Source organism: Seriola aureovittata, chromosome 17 (genome assembly GCF_021018895.1).
Source record: "Seriola aureovittata isolate HTS-2021-v1 ecotype China chromosome 17, ASM2101889v1, whole genome shotgun sequence".
Classification (NCBI taxonomy): Eukaryota; Metazoa; Chordata; class Actinopteri; order Carangiformes; family Carangidae; genus Seriola; species Seriola aureovittata.
The window spans coordinates 18,593,401-18,615,367 of NC_079380.1; the positions used below are offsets into that span (position 1 = coordinate 18,593,401).

A 21,967-nucleotide genomic window follows, 5' to 3' on the forward strand; every position below is an offset into this window, starting at 1 on the left:
TTGGGGAACAGTCATGTTGTGGTTACTTGATTAGATTTAAGAAAAGATTGTGTGTGATTGCGGTTGTTAAGAAATATGCAATCTACATCCATTAGAGGACCTTCAATTTCACAGTTACAAAACATGAGGTAAAGGTGTTGAAATGGCCATGTATAAATTAAAAGGTTTCACACAGGAAATATGGTCTCTGGTGTGAAAGTCCTGTTTTGTCGACCCATCCATCCATCCCAACCTCCATCTGGATTTTGTTGCTCTTTTTATAACATCATATGACTTCCTCCTTTGTTCCTGTCATTATTACGAAGGCTGCAAGAGGACACAGAGAAAAATAAATGTAACTGTGGGTTGTAGCTATAAGCTGCTGCTCAGACGACCTATACAGTTGTCTTTTACAGAGGGTCAGTCTCCCTGATAGGCCCATACAGTTTCACTGACGGCTAAAACAGAGGATTTTATCCAAATCACTCACTCATATTTGAAGGCAAAATAAATTCACTTCATTCAATTTTATCATAACCTTTAGCATGACATGGGAAATTGATAGGGTAAAAATATCCCTTCATCATACAGATCCTGTTTAAATATTTGATAGGCAAAAGCATCCATCAGCTTTGAGAATACCTGGTATTTCAAAGTCATATTTTAGTGACATTTGATAAACTCATGAAACTGCAATTTAAGGTAAACTGTGACAGAGCTTAGAGATAAATAAATTAGCTTTTACAGTTCAAACTCTCAAAATAACTCTACCTTTAATGTCAAGGTAAAGTCAGCCAGTTAAATCTCTCTGTCTCTCTCTCTCTCTCTCTCTCTCTGTCTCTCTCTCTCTCAGCTACTTTCGGAGCGCTCAGAAGAAAAGGAGGAAGCGGAGTGTGATCAGCGCAGCGGCAGCCAGTCTAATCAACGGCAGGACAAGATAACCAAAACCCAAACAAACTACCGAAAACTAACCATCAGCTGATCGCGACACCACAAGTCCGAACTCCTCTACTCGGAACAACACACGATTTTGCCACCTCAGAACCCCTTTTTTCGACACCAACAACTTCCGTTGGTTAGTTAAAGTAAAAATAAAGACAGCTGCACGGAGAATGGCAGACTCGGCGGCCAACAGCGACGGGGAGGATGGACCCCGCCAGCCCATGCGGGGCTTCGCGCGCCAGGGTGCCCTCCGCCAGAAGAACGTGCACGAGGTGAAGGACCACAAATTCATCGCGCGCTTCTTCAAGCAGCCCACCTTCTGCAGCCACTGCACCGACTTCATCTGGTGAGGAGCGGACACAGGAATGTAGCCTGCTGAGAGCCGTTTTTAACATACCTTTATTTTAGTTAGTTTAATGTTGTTATTGTTATTGATGCTATGAAGACAAAGAAAAATAAGTAGTCTTTATTGTATTTAGCTAACTGTTTGAAAAATAAAAGCCTTTTTAGTCAGAGGTGGGTGGACCAAAAGATGGAGTATAAAGGAAGAAGAAAAGGAAAGGACAAGTTTCCTTTAGTGCAGTCTAATTCATAATTTAATGAACAGGTTGAATGAGAAAAGCTAAGTTAGAGAGATGAAAAAGACAAAATGGTTGTAGACTCCAGTGTTTGATATTATTACATCATTAAGTTACAGCAGCAAAAAAGTGGGAGGGCTGCACTGGTTACACAGGTTTCTCAAAATAAACATCGATTTCAGCATTATTCTTGTACTTGTTGATGCTATATGTGTAAGGTAGGGCAGAAGGGAAGACAGATATGTGGGCAGCGCCAGTAAAAGAAAAAGGAATAGCTGCAGACCATTGTTTGATGGTATTAAGTAGGCAGAGGAACTGCGAGAGGGTGAGAAAAAATGAAACATGTTCTCCAAAAGCTGTGCGAAACAATGAACTGCAGCCAGAGGAAAAGCCTGAGTGGTAACAAAGTGTTTCACATGGGTCAAACACTGATGCTGCTGCTGACACAACTTCAGCAGTCCTCCTCCTCCCTTTCTCTTCATTTTCTCCTCTCAATCACCTGTTCAGACATGTCACCATGCAGCCCACCGGGTTTACTAGACAGTGATATGGCCCTGCGCTTGGATTATTAAATGAGTTTCTGTCTCTAGGTTGGCCTAATTTATCGCGTTTATTATTATCTGTGCTTTGCACTATTCCCAATACAACCATTATTTAAGTCCTGTGATGGGCTTTTTAATTTGTGAATGGCTAAATGATTTGACCTAGAAGATTGTGTGTGTGTTGGCGGGTATCTAATGGGATGGTCTCAGTGGTTGTAAATACCCCCAAACGGAGGAACACTGTGCACCCTGTGTAACTGATTGACCTGTTAGATTATCTATCCATCTATCTATCTATCTATCTATCTATCTATCTATCTATCTATCTATCTATCTATCTATCTATCTATCTATCTATCTATCTATCTATTTATCTGGGTCAATAAGCATAATGAAAAAGAACAATGAGAACACTGAGTGATTTCTTACCCCGAGAGATTATCTATTTGTAGCTACAATATGAAAATGAGCAGGGCTGAGTGTGTGTTGGCGTGTGTGTGTGTGTGTGTGTGTGTGTGTGTGTGTGTGTATGTGTGTGTGTGTGTTTGTGTGCGCGTGCACATGCACGTCCCAGCATTCTCCATACCTTTGACTAGGTGTGGTTAACCTTATGTCGCCCTGGGGCATCAACAGTCCTGCCCAACAGAACAGTTAGTATGGGTGTGTTTGTGGACCTAAGTTGACCTCAGTAAATAACTGTACTGTTTATACAATAATCGAATAATAATCGAATTTCCTTGCTACCTAACTCAGTGTGTGAGTGTTAGTGTGTGTTTAATATGTATTTGGATGGAAATCTTAAGCGCAGCACAAAAATGGCAGACAGTGTTTGACATTTGCCATCATGCAAATATCTTGAGGCAAAGAGAGGGGGTTTCAGAATTCTTCTCTCAAACTTGTGTGTGTGTGTGTGTGTGTGTGTGTGTGTGTGTGTGTGTGTGTTTGTGTATACACGCCTGTGCTAGAACAACATTCAACATGTTTTTTGTGTATGTTCTCTCCACAGGGGTTTTGGCAAGCAGGGATTCCAGTGTCAGGGTAGGTGGATTAAATACACACACACACACACACACACACACACACACACACACACACACACACACACACACACACACACACACACACACACACACACACAGGCAAATTATTGGATGTTAACTTTGTTGGCCCTACGTTCATTCATTGTTTTGTTTCTCTTTCTCCGTTCAGTGCTCTCATTTCAGTGTTCAGATTGCAAATATAATGTTACACTTCATCTCCCTAATCCTATCTTTTTTTTTCTTCTGTCCTGTCTTCATCACCTTTCACTCCCTTCCACTGCCTGCTTTTCCTTTTCATTTGCTTTGCTTCTTTCTTTCTAACCTATTTTATCTTTCTTCCTTTCATCTTCTTTACTTTTTGTCAGAGTGCTCAAGTGAACACTGAGTTTCTGAGCTCTTGTTTTTGTTCTTCTGTTTTAGTCCTTGATTTCAGAAGCCTCCAATTGATAAAGATATAGCACAAAGACACAGGACCAACACCGTGCTTTAAACTTCTTTTCCTTTGGAAGTGACTGCAGTTTTAAAAACTTACTCCATACTGGAGTGAAAGAAATACTGATAAACAGAAAGATTGGACAATAGTATTTTTAGGGATGGAATATTGTTAGATGCTAGAAAAGTGTTCTGTATCTTTGTTAAAGATAAAAGCATGTTGAAGTCATTAGGTAAAAGGTTTCAGCTTTCTTTAAAGATCAGTGGGAAACATTATAGAGCAACACAGGCAGGTCTGGAAGTGGAGGCAGGATTTTGGCACTTGATTCATAAAGTGAAGCATACTGTAGGTGTAGATTTAGTTATGTATAGCAGGAAGGTGACCAAGGCTCAGGAAAAAATAAATATTATATCTGTAATGCCTCCACTTTGTTCATTGACTGAGCCATAACACTCCCTGCTGTACCATCAAAAATGTAGTGAGAAAAACCCAAAACGAGATAGGATAGGATAAGATAGGCTTTTTTAGACATTTTGTTACGATAGGAAAAACACAGGTGTTACTAATAACATTATCAGTGGCTCTGTTCTAAGTGTCCCAGGGAGTCGTGGCAGGGGGCAGGGAGGCAGGAAGCTGAAGGAGCTAAATGGAATTCAGCCATCATTAGTTTTATTACTTCCTACTGTGACATGTCAAAATGTCTGCTGTGAAAAGGGCTTGTTGTATATGTAACAACTTTAAGAGATAAGTGAGCAAGAAATGTTCTGAGACAAACCTCCAAATTCAACTGCCTGGACCCAATGGAGGTTAAAGTTAGTGGTTGAAGTTTACTCATTTGGTCTCCAGTTCATCAACAGAGATATAGGGTTCACTTCCTGCAGTGACAAAGTGTAGCAAGACATCTGATTTTGTGGGTCCCTGTTGTCTTATCACAGGAAACTGATGAAGATTGTGAGTACTGGAGGATTCAGCATGTTTTGACACCATACTGAGAAAACTTGATCTCCCAAGAACATGTAAACAACTTGTAAAAGCATTGTTTAATTAAGTAAATGACTTTCCTTCTGTGTTTCTGTGTTATGTAACCTTGAGATGGCCGTGTTAAATAATTACAGAGATAAGTGGGGGAAAGGTTCAGACCCAGTTTGCTACTGTGCTGTCTTTCCTCTCTTCCCCCTTTGTCCCTTTCTCCCTCTCTATACTGTATTTTGTCCATCATCTTAACGCAGTAGAGACAGATTCAGCATCCAATTTGCTACAGGAAAAGACATAAACTATCATCATCTAGCTGACAAAAATGTGGAGGTGCTTAGAGCTTTTGTGCTTTTTTTTTTTTTTCAATTTGCTTGAAGTCTATGTTTTTTCCACTTGTATTAACAGCCAACTAGATATGTCCAAGGATTTGCACGTCTCCTAGCAACAGTGAAACATTCAGATGCAACTGTCTATATGCTGAAGGATGGAAGAAAAGCTGTTCAATACAGCAGTGGGTTAGCTGGTAATTAGCCTATGTGGATATGTAATAGGTCAATAGTGTCCTTCGGGGGATGCATCCACTGCACCATAGGGACCCTGATGGCTCTGGAGAGGAAGGGGTGTGTTGCAGGTGTGTGGGGCACCTGTACACTCTGATACCACAGCTAGGAGATGGCACTGGGGGGAGGACAAAAGGAGTGTTTTTCATCTAAAGTCTCAGATGTAACGCCAGCTGCTGTCCAAAATAACTGTAATATGTGTGTTTGAGTGTGTGCATGTGTGAATGTGAGTGACTTAGCACTTAGTAACAGTTTGCACTTACCTTCTTCCATCAGGTATGTGTGTTTGTGTGTATGTCCTGAGATGCTCTTGACTCATTTGTCCATTTGGAGCAGGGTATCATCTCCCAGGAGCTCAGGGAGAAAGGGAATTCCTCTGCAAGGTCATACACACACACACACACACACACACACACACACACACACACACACACTTGGAGGGAAGAGAAAGATCAGTGTTTGGGTGTGCTTTGCCTCTCAGCTTCACATGGTTGTGTTTGTTTGACAGTCACATAGTTCTCACAGAACTTAATGGAGGGTGTTTGTGTATGCAGCATCATTTACTCTGCTGTAGGATTTCACAGGTTTATGATGGTGACAGTTTTTCACATTAAATTGTGTTTAAACTTTTAAAAAATTGAAGCTTTTATTTTCGACATTACTGTTACTGACATTACTGACTCTTCCAAGCAGAATGTGAGAGACACAGTGTTTATGGTCAATGAAAGGTCAAACCATCGATAAGATCTGGCACGTTTTTCCTACAACACCTCTGTCGCTGGTGTGTTTATTAGCAGTTTGTGACCTGAATGGAAAAATCAGTGCCATTACTGTCTTACAGTAATCTATGGATCGATTGGGCGCTCATTACCTCAATCGGATCTTCTCTCCCTTATCATGTTTCACTGATCACACTAATGTGACGTTTTCTGTCTCATACCTCTCCCTACCTGATTCTAGTATCAGAGAGTTTTTTAGCTCTGATCTTTGACCCCCTACGTTTTGGTTGCTTAAGCTGTTGGTGATCTGGAAGAGGACGATCATACGCTCAATTGAATGTCTACACTTTAAATGTATCGTGCTATTTTGACCCAAATGTTGGCCCAAGTTTCCACATAATGGTTTAGGTCATACTGATCATATTTATCTATAAATTACGTACTGGGCTGATTATAATTTTGTAAATTAAATCAACGGCTTGTTTCTTGCAACTGTTGGCCTGAATGGTTGTAGATAGGCTGAACAAAGCCAAGCTTCATTAGCAGCATTTGACATTTGTTCCTCCTGGTTTTCATTCTGACTTCTCATGAGTGAAAAAACAATGTTAGATTTGGATATGTGGTACTTTTCTTTGCTTTTTGGAAACTAAGTGATGGGAAAAAAAAAAAAAAAAAATTGTAATCTTTGCTGTTGGTGTCCATGGTTTAGCTGTGAACTTCAGAACAGGTTTCAGAAAGCAGCCCTGGCAGTCAGCAACAGTTTGTGGTAGTTATGCATGCCCAAGAAGGATGTGGTGCAAACAGTAGTGTGTTGTCATCTTTTCAGAGTCTTCTACTGACAGTCAGCTGATGTGATACATATAACTTTGAAGTCATTGAACTGTATCGTTTGAGTTGAGCGAAAATTTAACGTTCCATCACACACCAGTCAGCGCCTGTCGTTTAGAGAATATGCTGTCCGGTGAGCCGTTTTAAGTTTTGGTGCGAGAAGAAAGGCATCAAAACTACCACAGGAAATTCTCACACCACTTCAGCAGCATAACCCACCGCTCCATCTGTGGGGTCCGTGTGCATGAATCTAACTGCCAGTAATTCAACTACAGCCACAAATTCTTTATGAAAACCAAGACTTTAAGCAGCCACCTCTGAAGCTTAAAGGATGTGAGTTTTAGATACTGAAATAGAAATTCATTAGGGGAAAAAAATGTCACTTGCCTGTCCATCCAATCTACACCTTAATTTTCATCAGTGTTTTGTCACTGATGGGAAATATAATAACATACATACATGAGGAATTAAAAAAGGAAGGTGGTTTGTGCAGCCTGTTACTGCCAATACAGGCCTCGAGGCTGGTTGGGTTTTGCATATTGTGTAACTCCACATACAGTATTGGTTGGAGCAGCTCATTGCCTCAGCGTTGTTTTTGCTGTAAACAATAAACTGTAATGCCTCAGTGGGATTCGGCTGTTTAGTTTTCCATACACTAGAAAGAGTGTGGGACTCAAAGGGCGGCAGCAGCTTGTATTATGTAATGTGGTGTTTCTAAGAAGTGTGTGTGAGAGTTTTGAGCATATTTTATGCTTCTTCATGTTGGGGGTTTGTGTGAGCGTGTGCATGTGATCCATGCTCCATTTAATGACCCGGTGAGCACTTATTTCCTTAATGGCTGCTTGTGCAGAACTGTGTGTGCTCTCCTGCTTCCATGTGATTGGTTTTGCGTGTGTGTTTATGCACATGTTCCTAAATGAGTGTGTTAATAATGAGTTGGGGTAAATTATCCCTTTAGAGAGCTTGAAAGGGATTGGAGAGCGGGGGCTGAGTGGCAGGAAGTGTAAGAAACATTGCAAATTGGGGAATAAGGAGGAAAATAGGAAGAATCCATTGGAGAAAAGATGGAAAATAGGATGATGAGATGAGAGATGACAAGGGTGGAGGGGCTCGAGGAAGATGGGGGTAGAATTCATAGGAAAAGGGAGGGACAAAAAGAGGAGAAAGTGAGTGTGAAGGACGTAGGAAGGAGAGGAGGATTACAAGTGATTTCCTTGGAAGTTCCAATAAAAGTAGCTCAGCAAGCACGGGGAAAAACAGATGGATAAAAGACATGTTACATGTCTTTGGGGACAATAACAAAAAAGTGCTGTTTTCTCTGCAGTCTTGTCATATGATATAATTTCAAACATAGAGAGAACATACTGTACAGTGTGTAGAAAACAGGGAAGAAATTGGAGGATAGGCTCGAAAAAAGGAGAACTGATGAAGATTGAGGAAGGATAGATCACGGCAGAAATAGAGGAGATGCATGCTACAATAAGTTCTCCATAATGTATTCAATCCACCATTCTGTTCAGCATCCTAAATGTAATCCTTTTATAGTGTATATGAGGTCTTGTGCACGCTGTAACATGCTGTGCTTTAGCTGATGATGCCATTAAAATGAATCGCGGTGCATTTTTTGTGTTCTGTATAATTTAAGAAAAGAATTTGATCATGTTGTGGATCAAGAGGATTGCACAAAAATCGAGTGGTCTGTTCAGTTACGTTCTGTATATTCTAAAAACCAGAATAAATTAACCAAGGCAGATGGTTGAAACTGAGTGAGAAAGGTATGCAGGAATGACACTCCAGCAGAGTGGTGGGTGAGATTTTTCTGCCAGGCAGAGGAGATAATGGACAGGGAGGAAGAGGTAGAAAAGAGGCGAGAGATAGAGGGAGAGATTAAATGGTGTAGGCACGGAGTGTTGATTGCGCCTAAAACAAGCCATAAAGGTGTTGTTTGCTGCAGCTATTAGGACTCTTCCAAAGGAAAAATGTATGTATTTTCAAAAAGCACAATTCAATCTTCCCTTTGACTGATGGCGTCTTTTGTGTTCAGGTTTAATCGGGTGTCTCTCGCTTTCAGCAGCAACCATCAAGCGGCAGTTGGGCACGGTGCCCACAGTTCCTCTGGATTCATATAATATGTTTTTTTCCTTTTCATGAGCGCACTCAGGTTCAAATGAGTTAGTGAACATTTGCAAACACTGATGTCTGTTGGCGGTGCCGAACGCAGCTCAGGTGCTTCTGCAACTCCAACCTGTGTGGGCGGGAGGTCTCCGGATCCAAAACCTCCCTCCCACACATGCACGCACGCACACACACACACACACACACACACACCACACACACACACACACACACACACACACACACACAAATGAATGCACACACAGACTTGATGTTGAGGTGTATCATTGAGATCCTGAAGCAAGAACAGTGGTTAAAAACCTATCTGACTCTGTCATCCAGTCTTTTGTTTTTCCACCTCCTCTGTGTTCTTTGTTTCCCCGATTTCTTTTGACCTACAACTCTCTTTTTCAATCCTACGCTCTCTTTTTTTTCCAGTTTTTCTCTCTTTTTGCTTGTCATCCATCTTTGTGTTCTCTTCCCCCTTTCCCTCCAGCTTTCTTTTCTCGATCTCTGGCCATTATCCTCTCTCCCTACCCTTCCTACTTCTCTTTCTCCCCATATTTCTGTTTCTCTCCCTCCTTGTGCCTCTTGGTTCCCCCTCTCTCCTTCTTCAGCCATTCCTCCAGCTTCCCACTTCTCCCTCCATCTCTCTCTCTCTATCTCCCCCTTTCTCTCCAGTGGCTGTGTGTTGGAAACTGTGGGCTTTGATGCTTTTATAAATAGCCTAAGTGTTCCACTGAGAGTACCACCAAATGGGATGGATGGATGGATAGATGGATGGGGGAGTGGAGTGGGGGATGTAAGAGGGGGGAGGACTGAGTGTGTAGGTGTGAAGGGAGAACATTGGAAAGCACCGGAAAAAAAGCAAGGATTAAAAAGCGACAGAGGCAGATAGAGGTGTTTATTGAGATAACAGACAGCATTGATCGGAGAATAAAGATGTTAAACTCTGGGGTTCTGGGGCTTGTAGGTTTTGAATATTTTAAAAATATTCAGCTTTTCTCTTGTTATGTGAAATAAATGCATACTACGGCATCAGAGAGCCACCATTTGAAGCATTAGAAGCCTATTATTAAAAAATTTGGGAAAATTTATTTTTCTTTCTTTCTTTGATAACAGTTATGTGAAATCATTTTATAAAACCTGCAGTGAAAACGTGTCCTTCGATTGCCTATTTCTGTGCTGTAGAGTATTTGATGAGAGTAATTGTTTGTTTTTTTCAAAACGGAAGAACAGGCTGGACTTTAAATTAATAGACATTTCTGGGCGCATTTCACATCTGCTTCATCAGGCTCGGTTGTCGATCAGAAGGTGTGATATTGTGGACTTAAAAAAAAAAAAGTGGAGGAGGGTGAGACCCTGAGTTGTGTGGAGGTTCATTAGTGTGGCATTTTAATGGACATTTTTATTGTCACATGGTTGCAGTGCTGTTTTCATCATAAGAAATTATATTTTGACTGTAACAGTGAAATTGAAGTTAAGTGTTCCACCATCTTATTATAGTATGTTTCCCTGCTAATTACCGAACAAGTACAGCTGAAACTGATGGGAATGTCATTAGCTTCGTAGCTTGGTCATAAAACAAATTGAATTGATGGCTTAAGAGGAAAGGTCAGATGATTACAATTTATCCTGACAGAGACATGGATGTCAGTACAAAATTTCATGGCAATCCTTGCTATGAGATATTTCAGTCTCAGCCAATGTAATGATGAGTCTGGCTGGTTGGCAGACCAACGGACAGACATTGCCATACCTAACCCATGGCGCTAACATGGCCAAAAATACCAGTATGAATACTGGTACTGGTAAATACCTGTCATGCATCCTTACTGTGGCAGCAAAACCTCCGATGCAGTATGTGAGTGCTTGAAGTCAGTCTCCTGATTATTGTCAGTAAAACAAGTGACCGCGTCCAAACAGCTTGTCAAGACTTGTCAATACAAGCATTTTCAAGAGTTCATGTTATACAGCACCATTGTGCAGTCCGTCATGCCAGCTGTTGTAGTGCATATAACAACACTGATAGCAAGCCTCCGTCAGCTTATTGATAGAGCCAAAAATATTGTAGCATTATAGTGCATTGATTTTTCCCTCAGTGCCCTGGTGCTTTTCAGACACAACAAACTTGCATCCTAAACAGCTTGTGCTCACGGCACACAACAACATAAAATGAATCATATGTTTAAGGTGGGAAGGCTCACTCTGATTATTGCTAGAGGAGAAAATGCTTCTGTGTAGGTTTTGAATGTTGTTCTACTGCTGCACCCCATTTGAAGCTCCAGATTAGAGCATTAGCTGATTCTGTACCGCATTAATGTAAATGTGATGCAAGTGCAGCAGCCCACATTTAATTTATCATGACAGAATTAAGCAGTGCAACCAAACAGTTCAAATAATTATCAGTGAAATTTCAACAAACTAATAAACAAAAGAAAAAATGAAGTCATTAATACAGTAATTAGGGAGGTAATGCAGAAATACAATGGGACCAGGATCTAAGATTAAACAGGTTGCTCTTTAGTATTTATCGGCTCTTCAGCGTTCAGTAAACATGCATGTAAACTGATACTCCGTTACGGCTTTGTTTATAGTATTAGTTTTCTGACAGTCATTCTACAGTAACACCTAGTGTGTTTCCTCCCCCAACTGCTTCCTCTTCTCAGTTTAATGTGGAGGGTGTTAAAGGGCTGTTGTGTGGCTTTGTGTCCGTGTGTGTTCATGCATATGTGACTATGACTACTCATACAGAGAGAATGTAAAACAGCCGACCTTAAAACAGGGGTTCTCACTGTTTCTGTTTATCAGCCCATTGGTGGTGGCTATCTGATGCATTTGTGTGTGTTGTTCCACAGGTGTGTGTGTGTGTGTGTGTGTGTGTGTGTGTGTGTGTGACAAAGTCTAATTTTACTTGTCAGTGAGGGCCAGCTCCTTTTTGCTCTGATCTACTTTCACACATCTGAAGAGTCTGATCACTGAGAGTGTGTTTGTTTGTGTGTGTGTGCTTGTACTCACTTTCAGCTACAGATTGACAGACAATCTCCTTCAGGGCTTGGTTGTCCTTGCTGCTGACATTTGTGGCAATAGTACACCCGTTGCCACGGTGACACCTTGGAGACATATTGGGACAGATCAGACAGCCAATGTGGGTCAAGCTTGTTTGACTTGACAGCCTACACACAGGCAAACAGAAAATGACTGGACACCAGCAACAAGTTCTTCCTCCTCAGATCGACAAAATTAGCAAAATGTGAATTATCACTGTTAGAAGGGAAGACGCTATCACAACTGCTGTTGTCACATGTCCTGTTAAATTTGTGAACTTAAAAACCAGATGAGTCTACTTCTTAGTTTAACATGCTAACATTGGTACAGTTGAACCTGATATTAATGAGTTTTTCTGGTATTTCATAATAAATCAAATTGTTGGATAAAATTGAAATATTAACCCAATGATAGGGCTAGATGAAAAGTCAAAGGCTGACTGAAATTATAACAAAAGTTAGTACATTTCATCTCCACTTTGACATAAATGTGTGTACCAAGGTCCATTCACTCAAAGACACAAATGTTGATCTCATGGTGGTTCTAGAAGTAAGGTCAGAGAATCACCTAAGTCAGTAAGATTCATCTTCTGGTCAATGTTGAGATAATTTATAGGATATCTGAAAACTCGGACCTTCCGGTGGCACTAGAAGAAAGATCACAAGATCAAGTCAGGATTCATCCTCTAGTTTTCACGGAAATCCATTGGGTAGTTGTTAAAGCATTTCGGAAAAAAACACGACTGGCTGACAGAGAGACTGAGATTGCTATGATGCTAGCATAGGATCTAGAGATAATAAGACCTACTTCTGTGCCATCAACACTCTATGAAACAGTCCTTAAACCTGCTGTGTTTCCCACAGGGCAGGCCAGTGAGAGCATGAATGACAGGCACACAGAATGGGACAGTAATAACTTTATGAGAGGCAGGAGGGGCTGAGTTAATCAATGTGCTACACACAGCTCAAAAATGAAATAAGACGTTACCCATTTGAAATTGTAAAAGATATAGAAAGTCAATGTGATGGTCAATGTTCATATTGTGGAAGCTGCCAAAAATAAATCAATGTATAGGAAACATTGTGTTTGTAAGTTTGAAAGAAACTGGGAAGAAGAACATACTCAATACTTCCTCTGTTCATTACAAACTAGCATAAAAATCAAAGGCTGTCCTCAAAAGAGACTGACAAGTGACCTCGTGCAAGCTTGCAAGTACTTGCTCTCCTCTCTAAATGGCAAAGGCAGAAGTAGTGGCATGACATGTTACTACTGTAAAGTCTTTTAGGGGGGAGGTACTAATGGTTGCATGACTCCAACACACTAGATATACATCAGACTTTGTAGGTTTCTTTTATTCTTGTGGGCAGTCTCCCTGACTAACCAAGTAGGTTTAGTTGCCTAAACTTACTGTAACTATAACCTAATCAGAGGGATTGCAGATCAGAAAACACAATTGAATCTTTTTTGGAGCAGTCATATAGGTCATTTTGGAAAGCACTTACAAAAGACCTACTTAGTCATTTAGGTGATCATCCTGCAGCTGACTAATGACTGGAACCAATTGACTCCTGCTTTATAGTGCACAACTGTTTGTCAGATAAAGGTAACTACTCTTAAATATTAAATAATGCTAAGATTGTGATATTCCAAAATGTCCGCTTGTTAAACCAGAATCTTGTTGGTTGTTGACATTTTTGCATGGTTGTAACACATTAACAGGTGCTAACTCACTGTGAATCCGTGCCAGTCCCAGAGAGTGCAATCGCCTACACTTAACACTGCCAATAGCTGCTTCCCTACAGCACAGAGGGGACATGGTTCAGTTTGCCTGTGGCTGGTAGATTGGTGACCTCTACCAGCTACTCTGGCAGGTAATGCAAGCATCAATAATGCTCCTTTGAGTAGGATATGAAAGTTTGTGATGCAGCACTGACGCTATGGGTCTCCTTTTTTTACCTGGTGTGAACATACATTGATATAGGCCTACAATATTTCACCAGTCTCAAAATAAAGTCACTCTGATTATAATTAATTGTCTGATAAAATAGTCTGGGCTGGCCTCAGTCTTTGGCCCTGTCATGTAGTTAATGTGAAGCAAAGAGCAAAGTCAGATGATAGATCAGAATGATAGATCAGAATGATAATTAGCATTTACAATACACTGCTTTGATCTGTGTCACAATGTTTTTACTCAACAGACAAGAGGAATTTTACTGGGAAATAACAGGACTTCGCCTGGTAAAGGGATGCATATGAGAGACTATCAAAATCAAAATATACATACAGTACATAAAAGTAGATGTGAATGCAGTATGCATTGTGTGTGTGTGTATGTGTATATACAGTATTAGATGATAAACAGGTGTTGAAGTTGTTAGTATAATGAATGCACATGGGGAAGTTTTGAAAGAAAGTACTAACATGAGCAAAATTGTTGAGTTTTAAGGCTTAAATGTATTATTCTTTTTCATGTGGTTCAAGATCCTGGATATGTTTGAGTGATGTTGCACCCTCACCTTGCATCTTGGGATTATTTTTGTGATACTGTTTCAGCATTATTCTCGTATGCCATCACCTAAAAAAAGAGAGAAAGTCCAGCAGCAGAGGCACCAGGTTTGTGTAATTCAGGTGTGAGTAAAGTCAGTAAAGGTGTGTTTCAAACTTGGTTCCACCCACATTACTCTCACCACAGTCACATCATATGCCCCTCTGCTTGTTATTCACTTTCACGGCACTTGTTTCCGACATGATCACTGCCACAGCACCTTTGCACCGATCTGTATTTGTTGTTTGTAATGAAGCCGATCTTTGAATTGAACCCGATCCATTGCACTCAGGGCAAATTGGTGTTGATGACGAGATGAGCTAAATGTCTAAAATGTGAATCATGGTGTGTAGGTGGGATGGCCCACCTGGATTACTAACTGCTGGGGCAGAGATACTGCTGTGGGTTTGAAAGTGTTCTTTGAAAAAAGCTGCAATCGTATGATGGGTTTGGTTCCAAACTGAGTATGAAACTATGATGTAATTTCCAGGACAGGAGGTCAGGTTCTGGACTAAATATTGTGTAACAGTGATGGTGAATTCAGAATCATTTTTCTGCAAAATGGATATCCAGTCACATTGGTTGGAGTTTCACACATGGTGGTGAAGGTGCTGCGCTCCCTCTTTAACCAGGCATAAACGACAATATAGATCGCATGTCATTATCCTCGGAAATGAACGGGAGGAGGGAGGAGCGTACCAGCTGAAGGTTGTTAATTTGTAGAGCAATTAGCAGCACACTAACGCATACCTCTTTGTTTTTAACCTCATAGTTCATGTCCAAGTGTTGTTACTCATTCAAAACCTTGGAACAAAACTGGAGTTTAAAGCTAAACAAAGTTTGTTGAAAAGTTTGTTTGGTTATTTTAGGGCAATTTATAGTTGTTGTTTTTTTTCAGTGACTTAATGATGTTTTTAACCTACAAGCATCCCTGGCAGTGAAAACCATTTATTTCAGGACACGTCTGTTTCTAGACTAAATAAGTTCTCTTAAGTTCACAGCAAGGAAGACTCCCTCCAACTTTGGACTGTCTGTTGATGGTGTGTTTATCTATGTGGTGTGTGTCTGTGTATTCACACATATTCTTAAACCAATGGCAAATCTAAATCTGAGTATGAGTAAACATGGTTTTCAAGGTTGCTCCATTTCTGTGTATTTGTCTACAGTGTGTGTGTGTTTGTGTGTGTGTGACGTTGTCTGATGGAGACCAGCTAACTATGTCACTGTTGCTCCTGAGATCCTTTAACCCATTCGTCTATAGATGGTAACCTAGCAACAGGGACACGAGCCGACAGGAGTGCAGTGATCCCAGACCTCTTTTTCTCCCTGTTCCTCTGTCTTTTTGACTTTCTGCATTTGACTTCTCCTTTTGTGTTGTTCCCTCCACACATCTCTTGCCTTTTCTCTGTCATCTGTCCCTTTCTCTCTCTTTCACTTTAACTCCTGCAGCCCGTCCACATTAGTTCCCTTTTATTGTTTCCTGTCCATCTCTCAGTCAGTTTACGAACAGAATAATGTTGCGTTTGTGATGTCTGCTCTATCACTAAAATAAGTACGAGGGTGTTTTATTTAAACATCATCAACCTACGGTTTCTTCACTTTGACATCATTTTCTTTCATTTCTTCTTTGTAGATGACTATAACCACCCTCCATAACCCCCACGGTGTATTTCCTGTCACAGCATTAAAGCACATTTACGTTTGAATTTGAACGAAGGACAAGAGAGATGGGCAGGACAATAGATTGTCCGTCGCTGAGTTGCCTGTCATGATTTCTACATTCGTTGTCAAAATATGTTTATGTTTTGCGAATGTGTGTGTTTGTGTGTCTGCACATATAAAGAGCAGCTGCAGCAGCCAGGCACCACTGGTCTGTTGCCAAGCATCGAGCTGGATGTTGTATACTATGTCCTGCCCTGCCCTCAAGCACACACACACATACGAGCTAACTTAAGAACTAATGTCTTTCTCCTAACACAGTCTAAGATTCACACACACGCACACTCACACATGCAATTTTCCTATTTATTAGCTTATTAGAATAATACTAGTTCTGTTTAATCGCTCTAGTTACTTATTATGCTTTTACTGCTGTTGTTTTTTGTTTGTTTCTGTTGCAATAATACTGGTAACTACAACAAGTTAGCATCAAACTGTATGTCCTGTTGTGTAGCTGTGACAAGGGAGATAAAGGGAGAAGCGAGAACTACAAAAACAGTTTCATCACAGTTGCGAAGTCACAGCTGCAAAGAAAAAAATGCACAGACTGTAGGCTGTGGAACAATATGATACACGACACACAACTTACCTAGCTAAGTTTATTGAGGAAACATTTTTCAGTGACCATTTCTATCTTTCATCTTACATGACTACACTTTAGCATCAGTTTAGGGCCTGATTAGTATCTACCTCTAGAGATTTTAACTGATCTGGGCATATTTTAATGGATTTTTATTGGCAAATAAATAAAACCAATCAGATTCTTTCTCTACTGTACCCTGCCGAGGTTTTGTGTGCGTATAATATAGGTAAAATGTGAGCCACCATGCCCTCTGCAACCTGGTGTCTCTGCTAGGGCTGTACAATGAATCGAAGCAAAATATTATCAAAATCACCGTACGGCCAAGTGCAATATCCAAATCGCAGGAACTTCTATGGTTGTCTGTGATTTTGCGTCCATCTCTCCGGAAGACAGAAGTCGCATTATCAAATCAGTCTTGAGGTATTGTTCCAGCATTTATTTTTCATCATGTAATGTACACCAGCATCTTTACAACTTGTATTTAGTTCATTATTTGGTATTCAAACCCGTTAGTCTCATCGGCTCTCTTGTTAATATCTGCAGCTCTCCACTCTCACCCCTCTGTCCTCTCTCTCCCACTCTCTCACTCATCCTCTTCAAAAAACCTCTCTCTCTCTCTCTCTCTCTCTCTCTCTCTGAATTAATGAGTAAATCGGTCGATTAGATAAAACTGCATGTTGAGGATAATGACTGTACTCTTAAGCAAATTAAATACCGTGAACAATCACATGCACATAATGTAGGCATTCAAGCCTCATATTTCCTTAACTTATACTTTCCTAGCCTCAGTTATTTTCTTGCTGTCTGGCCCAAAACAGCAGGTGATGTTTGCGGGGGAGTTGAGAGTGAGGGAGAAGGAGAGAGAGAGAGAGAGAGAGTGGAGAGAGTGAGAGAGGAGAAAAGCTGATGTACAGTACAGGAGATTACAGGGTTGTGTGTGTGTGTGTGTGTGTGTGTGTGTGTGTGTGTGTGTGTGTGTGTGTGTGTGTGTGTGGTGTGTGTGTGCGCGCGCGCGCGTGCGTGCGTGCGTGCGTGTTGGCTGGACGTGTTTAGCAGTTGCCTGTTCAGTTCATCTTGTGGAGGTAGATGTACTTCTGCCATGATAGGAAACTAAGAGCCCTCCACACAGACACACGGAAATAGAAGACAAGAGACGGCATTGTTGTTTGCGAATATTCAAATGAATCGCTGTAAACTAAATATCTTTGGGTCTATCCTTTCGTCGGTCAGACAAAGCAGTGCAATCTGAGGAAGCCACCTTAAGCCCTCTTGACATCCAGTGTCCGGTTAGACTCAAAGGCTTTCAATTATAATTTAGTGGTTTGTTTGAAAGATCTCACCAACCATTGACGGCTTGCCATGATATTTTGTAGAGATATTCATGGTCCCCTGAGGACGAATCCTAATGGCTTTAGTGATCCCATCCACTTTTCATCCAGCATGATGATGAGAGCAGTACTTTGATTTTTTTACCAAACGCCTGCAAATGAATGACATTAAGCCTCAGCCATACTTTTCGTTTTCTGCTAATTATCAAATTATTGGCAAATTAATTATCAAATGATAGCATTTAGCTTTACGCTCTACTGTGCTTAAGTGCAGCATCACAGAGCTGCTAGCGTGGCTGACGACTTCCGTTTGTACTACGTTATGACTTTGGATAAACTAAAAAGTATACGTTTTTAACTAAATGTAGGCATTGTATTGACAGAAAAGGAAATCAAACAATACCCTACTTGGAAAATCTTTTAATATGATTACGTTTAATCCCTATTTGTCACGTTTAGTCGAGGTTGCAAGTTTGATTTGGAAGAAATAGAGACATAACTTCTATCAAGGTGCCCAAAAGCAAGGTACCTAACATCCACACTGCAGTGAAGCAGTTCAGTTGCAGACTGTGCCTACACAGCTCCCGGGTCTGGAAGTTTACAGCTGTCTGAGTGCGAAACTAAGTGGGGCTGACAAAAAGTGTGTATGCAACAAAATTAGAGAGAGACAGAAAGAGAGTACGATGGAGACAGAAAGTGATTAAGTGTAACGGGAAATAGAATTAAAGACGGAAAAAAAGACTGATGAACAAATTAGACAGAAAGTGGAATGGAAGGAAAAAGACAAATAGAGAGACAGGAGGGATCTGACGGACAGAAATTGAGAGAAGGAGACAGAGTGAATGAAAGACAGTGAGAGGGATGCAGTGAATGAGACAGAGGGATATGGAGTGAATGAGAGAGAGGATAAGGGTGGAGGTGTTAGCTGGACCACATAAAATCATCTTGTGCCAGAATTTCTTCACGGCGCTGGCACAGAGCTGAAACTGAAATCAAACGGAGTGTGAAGCCAGCCAGACTGTAGTATCTCCTGAAAAGACAGAATTTTATTGTTTTTTTTTCTTCTTCTTTTTCTAATTGAGTGTACCATGGTACACCATAGGGAGGGATAACATACTGTGTCAACTGATACTCACAGGGGATGAGCAGGTCTAACTCTGTTAGAAAGTATCTCCTCTGTCTGTTTGAGACATTGTTCTTGGCTCGATGGCGATGCTTCTGCTCATGTGTCAGAAAAACATATTTTAACCTACACTCTTCCATGAGTTCAAAACTGAATTGGTAGGGGCGTCGTGTAGCGTAGTGGTTTAAGCAGGCGCCCCATGTGTAGAGGCTACAGTCCTCGCTGCAGTTGGCCCCGGTTCGAATCCCGCATCGGACGGCCTTTCGCTGCATGTCATTCCCCCTCTCTCTGCCTCCCTGTTTCCTGTCAATCTCCACTGTGCTGTCCATTAAAGGCATAAAAGCCCAAAAAAATATACTTTAAAAAAAAAAAAAAACTGAATTGGTAATAAATACAGTACATTGTGCCTTAATTTATACTATTTTGAGCTAAATAATTATTTGAATTCCACACAAGAGTTTTTTGAAGATTTGTAGTTCATCACCTTTAAAACATTTTAAAATAAACTGTAAGATTTTATTTAATTATACAGTCACTTGTACTCCTATACTCTTTTCAACTGACCCTATTTCCTTCTCGCTTGTGGCTGGGGTTATGGATTTTTGCCACTCCACACCGCCCTGTTGCTACAATGAACTGAGGTGGTAGTTGGTGGTAGCCTTCCAGTTGACTTCTCATTAGCGCTGTCAAAGTTGGCCACATGCCCTCGAGGTTCCACAGTTCTGCCGTCTACTGACCAAAATCCAAAGTATTTCCAAAGCAAGGGTTTCCAGATTGCTCGGAGTGCGAATCGCTCCCTCTGCGACTGAGTTGAGTTGTGAACTCTCTGTCGTCATTACCACACAGCTGTTGTTGAATTATTTAATCATTTTGAGCTTGAGCTACATTTCATTTTCAATCTGTGAAAGTGACATTGTTGGTCTCCTTTCTGTCATTCGGTACATTCAGTGCAAGACGTCACAAGGCAGACAGACGCTTTAGTGCGTAGTGCCACATTCACACAGCACTTTTGCCTACACATATTTCATTTTCATTTCATGCATTTTTCTACCATACATGCATATTCACACACACATACATTTGGGGCAATTTGGGGCTCAGTATCTTGCCCAAATACACACACAAATGTGGACTGGAAGAGCTAGTAATCGAACCACCGACCTTCCGATCGCTCTACCTCCTGAGCCACAGCTTCTCATGTTTGGACAAACACGATCCTGATGACGATGATGGCACACTGACAATTTAGTGAAAGTGTGGGCTTGTCCTAAGCTGAGTGGCTTAGTTACAAAGTTACTTAGCTATGTCAATACAGCCACAACAACTAAAGTAGTAGCTACTACTTTAGCTATTAGGTTAGCTATTAGGCTAGCAAGCAGGCTAATATGACTGTAAGAGCAGATACTCTTTACTATAGTTTTAATCCAATTATCTAAAATGGCTATCAATTTAGTGATAACATTTATTTTATCAAATAGAAAAAAAAATGAGACAATACTTAAACATATGAAATGTAGATTATTCTTGCTAATGTTGATGAGTGGTAATGCTACACCTACCAGAAAAGCAGGAAATATATACAGGTCATTATATTCTGATTATTATATATATTATGAAAATTCTTCTGAAAAAGTAAATGAGGTAGATAAACATTTTTTTAATACCTGGAATAGGCTGTGGCAATAAAATGAAAATAAAATAATAATAAAATTAAACTGGATAAATCCACCACAAACAGGCTATGAACATATTGCATGTCAGCTGTCAGTGTCGGCTAACAATTGAGTGCAACAAACACTTTAACCGTGTGTTCTGAGAAGAGTGAAAGGAAATGACCAAGTGTCTCTCTGTGCTTTGTGCTCTGGGTGGTTCTGAAATTAAAAACACAGCAAGGCCACTTAAAGAACAGATGGACTCTGTTCTCAGTCACACGCAAAGACAAAACAAGCATGAATAGAATAGAAAAATGAACAGAATCCTTTTATAACCTCCAGTGCTTTTCATAAGAGCATGACAGATCTTTTGGAAATCTTGGCATCAAAGAACTACAATTTAAAAGGCCGCGTTTGTGAAAGTGTAATTGATTGTTTTGTTTTGTTTACAGCTGTTTGTTACTTGTCTTACGATCATCACCTCCTGAAGGTCACCGTATGCCTGCCAAGTGAAATCCTCTGTGTTTTTCCCATAAAAAGACACACTGTAAGAACATGGAAAAAAAGATAGATGTAGAGATGGAGGAGGAGAATAGAGAAGAAGAGAGGATGGATTGATGGAGAGGAGAGATAGAGAGAAAGAGGAGGAGTGATATGGGTGTGCTGACTCACTCTGACCCTTCTCCCTGCTTCACCAGTGGCATCATGGGTATTTATACATTGGCGTAGGCTGCTCAGCCCCCTTATATAAGCCCTTACACACATACACACACGAATACACACACACAGGGGGAGGTGCCCAAGGTGAATGGCATGTTTTGTTCAGATTATTGACTTTCTTTTACTTGCTTTCCCTTCTTCATCATATTGCTCTTCTTCTTCCTGTCTTCCTCCTGTTGCATCAGCTTCTTCTTTGAGTCTTCCAACCCGCTCATCAGGATGTTCCCTCTTCGCTCAGACAGTAGGAAGAAACAGAAACAACAACAGTAGTCTGGCTTGCCCAGACCTTTCTCCGTGCCGTTTAAACGCTGTGCCAGGTTTGCCAGGCCACAGTCAGAGACGTTGTGTAGTGAGGTCAGTGAACCCAGTCAGTGTGAAATCCCATCGTCATCTATTGCCTCAATTAGCAAGCAAACAGCTTCTCCCGTTGGTCAGAAAGTAACCAGGCTTCCACATCAAATGTGCAACGTGCACAGAGCAAGTCCATTATTCTCATAGAGGGTGTGGCTGACCTCAACTGTGTGTACCGACCAGTTTT

At 40.8% G+C, this 21,967-nt stretch overlaps 1 protein-coding gene across 2 annotated transcripts in view; it reads left to right on the forward strand.

The window, feature by feature from the left end:
- The first annotated feature begins 841 nt into the window (after positions 1–841).
- Positions 842–21,967, forward strand: part of prkcbb (protein kinase C, beta b) — a 95,040-nt gene continuing 73,914 nt past the window's right edge. For both annotated transcript variants that reach the window (XM_056400781.1, XM_056400780.1), the window contains exons 1-2: positions 842–1,267; positions 3,048–3,079. In XM_056400781.1, the coding sequence (XP_056256756.1) occupies positions 1,092–1,267; positions 3,048–3,079 (208 nt within the window). In that variant the 5' untranslated portion in view covers positions 842–1,091. The remainder of the gene's footprint in view (positions 1,268–3,047; positions 3,080–21,967) is intronic.